Source organism: Eschscholzia californica, unplaced genomic scaffold (assembly GCF_041429995.1).
Source record: "Eschscholzia californica isolate CP2 unplaced genomic scaffold, dmEscCali1.0.p SCAF_3, whole genome shotgun sequence".
Lineage (NCBI taxonomy): Eukaryota > Viridiplantae > Streptophyta > Magnoliopsida > Ranunculales > Papaveraceae > Eschscholzia > Eschscholzia californica.
The window spans coordinates 26,766,270-26,771,312 of NW_028238420.1; the positions used below are offsets into that span (position 1 = coordinate 26,766,270).

Genomic DNA, 5,043 nt, shown 5'->3' on the forward strand with positions numbered 1-5,043 from the left:
CATTAAGGCTGCTCTGGCTGGCCATACCATGGGGAAACTCTAATTAGGGTTTTTCCCATATTAAAGAGTCCCGGTTAGTTTAAACACTAACTTGTGCTTATCTTTTCTGAAGGGACTTTTAGGATTCCTTATTTGAGTAGGACTCTACTAAGGTAATGTCTATATAAAGCCCCATTATGAGTTCAGATTAGGTGTGAAATTTTCTCAGGAGAAAATCATCCCTCTCACACATCTTAGCGAGAAGAATATTTTAGAGAAAAAGTTCCCATTCTTGCTACCAAGTCTAGAAGAAGCAGTTCTTCATCTCAACCTTCGGGAAGGTCCTAGCTGACTTAAAAAAGGGAGTTCGAGTTATACAATTCGGTGTCTCAAGTAGAGGAGCTCCACTTGAAGCTCTTTATCTTCCGAATACTGGTCGGAATTTAGTTGGTGGGAAAGTGAATCCAGGTATTCTTCTTCATTCTAGTTCATTGATATGTTCATGTATAGATCCTGGACAACCTAGTGTTAGTCATAAGATGATTGAGAGTCCGCTACCAACACTAGTAACATGATTAGGTTATGTATTAGATACGTGCAATTCCCAACAAACATGACGATTACCATGGTACAGAAGTAAATGTAAAAACTATACCAGAAGAAGAGGATATGTGAGTGGAGGCGCCGCTGTCAGCGTACCAAGAAGGACCGTGGAGACGTGTGATAGTCATGGCAACAAAGGCAGCAATAACATCATCATTGGGAGAGTCCATAGTCGTGTGAGCATCATGGTTATGTTTTAGAGAAGAGTTAGGGCACGGTTTGACGAAGCTCATCAGTTTGGGTTGCAGTTTTCATCAGGACGACCTCTACTTTGTTTTGTTAATTTGAGACAATGATCATCCGTACGGTTAATCTTCTTACACCACTGACAGATTGGTCGATTGCCAATATCCTGACGATAATCACTTCGGCTCGGAGGGACCGAGAAGAAAAAGAGTAATAAGCTCCCTCATGAGATTCGATTGTGGTATCAAAAGACTTAATAATAACATTGTGTGACAGCACCATCTGAAGTAGATCACAAAAAGTGGGCAACGGAGGTTTAGTAAGAGCTGATGAGGCAAAGGATTTCTAATGAGAACCTAAACCCCTGATGAACGAAAACACTTTTTCCTCTTATCCTATAGGTTCACCAACTACTGCCAAACATTCAAGAAGTACCTGAAATCTTTGAGCATAGTCAGAAATGGTAGAGTCACCACGACAAAGAAATCTAATTTCCTCCTTGAGTTGAAATACTCGTGTGACACCAGAATTTGCAAAAAACCAAAGCTAACTAAGCTCAGACATCAAAAGACCGAGTCAGACCCATGATTTTCGTCATGGCTTCGGACGATAAAGAGCTATAATGATAGTGTAAACTAGCTTGTCTATACTTTTCTAAGATTCATATGTCGGATTGACAACAAATGACCCATCCGACTGTTGCAGAGTAACTGGAGGAGGTGAAATAGTACCATCAAGATGATGCAAAAACTTTTGACTCCCCAAGAGAGAGAATATGGGGCTACATAAGAGGTAGTTCTCTGATGTGAGCTTCAAACATATCATAGAGCTGAGATGAGGGATCGACAGTAAGGAAGAAGTTGACAGGGAACCAAGTGCAGTATGTGGTACGATTGGATTCATGTTGAAAAAGAAATTCGTGAAGACCCAAATGGTGAAGATGCCCACGGTGGTGGGGATGGGTGATGAATAAACACTAAAAATTATATGCCCACAATAGTGGGGAGAACCGAAGAAGAATCGGGGCAACAGAGAACACCGAAAAAAAAATATTAGAGATGCCGACACTAGACTACTTGGAAGGATGGAAAATGACTCATTGGAGTGTTAATAGCTCTGTATACCATACAAAGATGATCGAATGGTTTCGGTGTATATAAACCGAGAACCTTACATGTACTTATAATGGTAGGAAACTTTACATAGGTGTTTACAGACAAAAGGAAAACTTAGTGAACAAGTTCGAGCCATATTTGGCATCGAAAGATTTGATTTTCTTTATGACTTTGGTGAATCCACCAATCTTGTGAGACCGGTGGGATATTTATCCACAGTTATGAACCTAATTGATAATTGGGGAAGTTAGTGATACCCCCTCACCACTAATGTCTAATTAGCGATACCTCCTTTTTTAATTAGATATTAGTGAAATCCCCCTTTTTTGCACTTAAAAGTACAAAAACAACAATGCGTTTATTGTATATTCTTATTTCCCTCTCATATCACTACGCCCGACATAACACTCTAACTTCGGTCTTCCCATGAATTTTTCTATCTTATTTGTAAGTTCACGGCTGACATAACACTCTAACTTCAATCTTTCCATCAATTTTTCTATCTAATTTGCAAGTTCAATTAATAATTACTCTTCTAACTTTCAATTTTTCGTTCAACTCCTAATTTCAATTTGCATTTTTATTTTTTGAATGTATACGAGTTATAAGTAATTGGAAAAAACAACAGCTATCAAGAGGTCTTCTTCAAAATTGGTTACACTTAAAAACATCAATTTTGACGTAAAACAAAAAACATATGAGAAGTTAAAGAATCTTAGAATTTGCGATCTTTATTTCTAATTGTTGTGATTTATTAATTTTTAAACTTTCGATAAATGTTGTTGGTAAAGTAAGAAAATGATGTATAAGAAAGAAAAAAAAATAGGTATGAGAAATGAAGATACGTCGACAAGCATAACATCGAAGAGGTATAAGAGATCGAAAGAAAAAAAAAAAAAAAAGATAGCTAAAACAATAAGAATAAGGGTATTTTCGTACTTTTGAGTACAAAAAAGGGAGTTTCACTAATATCCAATTAAAAAAGGGTATCGCTAATTGGACATTAGTGATGAGGGGGTATCACTAAACACTAATATGCCTCTGTTGTTACCACAATGCAGATCCCCGCAATGTAGAGCGGGTTCAACCAACACATATAATGATAAAGAGTTGAAAAAAGAAATTACGTAACGGAAGATTCCGCCCTCAATTCGTGCAAGGAAACATAAAATATAACAAAAAATGGAATAGCTGGGAACTTTGATGGAGAGTTATCGACTTCGGTGTACCGCACCGATTATTTTTAAGTCCTTACTAGGTACTTGTTTCTACCGAATAACGAAATCTAAAATGAATATTAATTGTTGTGGAAAGAGTCAGTCTTCTCAAACCGACAATTTTAAGATCCATATAACAAGGCCCAATAAATAAAATAAGCAACATAGGCCCAAATTTCAATCCCTTTGTTCCATTTCTTTGAAAAAGTCATATAAATATTTGTATATTCATATACTAATCGTAAAACATTGTGTTATTGTAAACCAAAACTGAACTAGAACTTCTTTTAACAATCAGTAGGAAGAGGGTACCAGCAGTATCTAGGGTTTTTCATGCACAAGAAGAACCTCTCGTAAGCCGCCGCCATTTTCGTCGATGTGAACATTGATAAAGCAAAGTCTTTACAAGCCATTCCCTTGGTATGCAGAACTGCCGGCCCATCTTTGATAGCTTTCTCTAATGCCTCAACAAATGAACCTACATTAGGCGAAAATGTATACCCGAAACCTGAATTTATAACTACGGTTCCGGTTATACTAGGATAATTCGGTGTCAAAACCGGTGTCCCACATTGCATTGCTTCCATTAACGTTAAGTCGAGTCCTTGTGGCCGTAATGTAGGATTAACAAAAACGTCTATTGCGTTATAAAACTCTGCTAATTGTGAAGCTTCTAGTGCACCTAAAACCCTAACACTTGATCCTAACTCCTTGTACCGCTTACCCCACGGGCCTGACCCAGCAACTAGCAAAAATACACCTGGGTGACGATCAGTTATAGACGAAAAGGCTTCGTACAGAAGAGGATGTCCTTTGTCTCTCACTAAACGTCCCGCAACTCCCATCACTAAACTTGCATTAATAGGAATACCATATTGTTTTCTAAACCGTAACCCTGCTTCTGGTTCATGAACAAATTTTGTATTATCAACCCCATTTAGTATAACATGTACATTACGACGAGGAAGCTGGTAGATATTGGTAAGAACTTCCGCTGCGCTATTACTAATGCAAATATGTTGGGTATAGCTTGGGAAAAACCTAATCTCGTCAACTAACCGCGGCATGGCGTCACGAAGTTCAGTATCACCTTGAGAGTCTGATGAAATGAGTCCTTGAAACAACTTTGAATGCATGATTTCATACCAAATACCATGCCAAGTGACAGCAACTTTAGGAAGCATTTTCGCACGCCAATGTGGCAAAGAAACACTCTCAGTGTGAACATAGTCAAATGAGAGAGCATTATTTTCCCTATTGAAGATCTCAAAAGCTAAAGAACAATTCACTGAGCCATGATCATTGGCTGCAAAATGAACATGAAGGTTGCCTTGGTGAATATCAGGATGATCCCGTCTATCGGAAGGAACTGTAAAGATGTGTATTTCGTGTCCCCTAGATGCAAGATCGGTATATAAAGTTGCAGCATGACGTTCCATACCACCCGGATCTGCACCAACAGGCCATGTTTTGGAGAAAACTGCAAGTTTAAGCTTCTCCGAAGCTGATCCAAAACATAACTTGTTCCATGGAAACTGAATCTCTCTTAAATCACCATAAAACTGGGTATCTTCAGTTCTAAAAAATAAGGGTTCACCGAGATTTCTTCGTGCAGGTGGAGTACTGAGAAAGAGAAGTAAGGAAGTAAGAAGAAGAGAGAAGGTGAGGCAGGTTGTAGACCTACAAGATGAAGATGAAGAAGAAGAGGAGGGTTTGGAGATTTGATGCTTCAAACCCATGCTAGAGAAAGTAAATGAGTGTTGATTTTGATACTTGTTTCAACTAATATATGTTGATAAAGTGATGGGGTATAAATTAATGAATAAAAAATTGATAGTAGAATAATATATATTTGACTGTTACTATACTTGGTTTTATAAGAGATATAAATGATTTGTCACCATTCATGGCGGATCTTCTGCTTTAGACTTTGTTTCCATCAA

The 5,043-nt window shown here is 37.9% G+C and overlaps 1 protein-coding gene across 1 annotated transcript; it reads right to left on the reverse strand.

Annotated features, from left to right (window-relative positions):
- Positions 1–3,294: 3,294 nt before the first annotated feature.
- On the reverse strand, positions 3,295–4,839 carry LOC147549256 (UDP-Glycosyltransferase superfamily protein). The gene has a single exon (XM_086672349.1). It carries the CDS (start codon positions 4,837–4,839, stop codon positions 3,388–3,390), a length of 1,452 nt encoding a protein of 483 aa, XP_086528475.1. The 3' UTR covers positions 3,295–3,387.
- Positions 4,840–5,043: the final 204 nt, after the last annotated feature.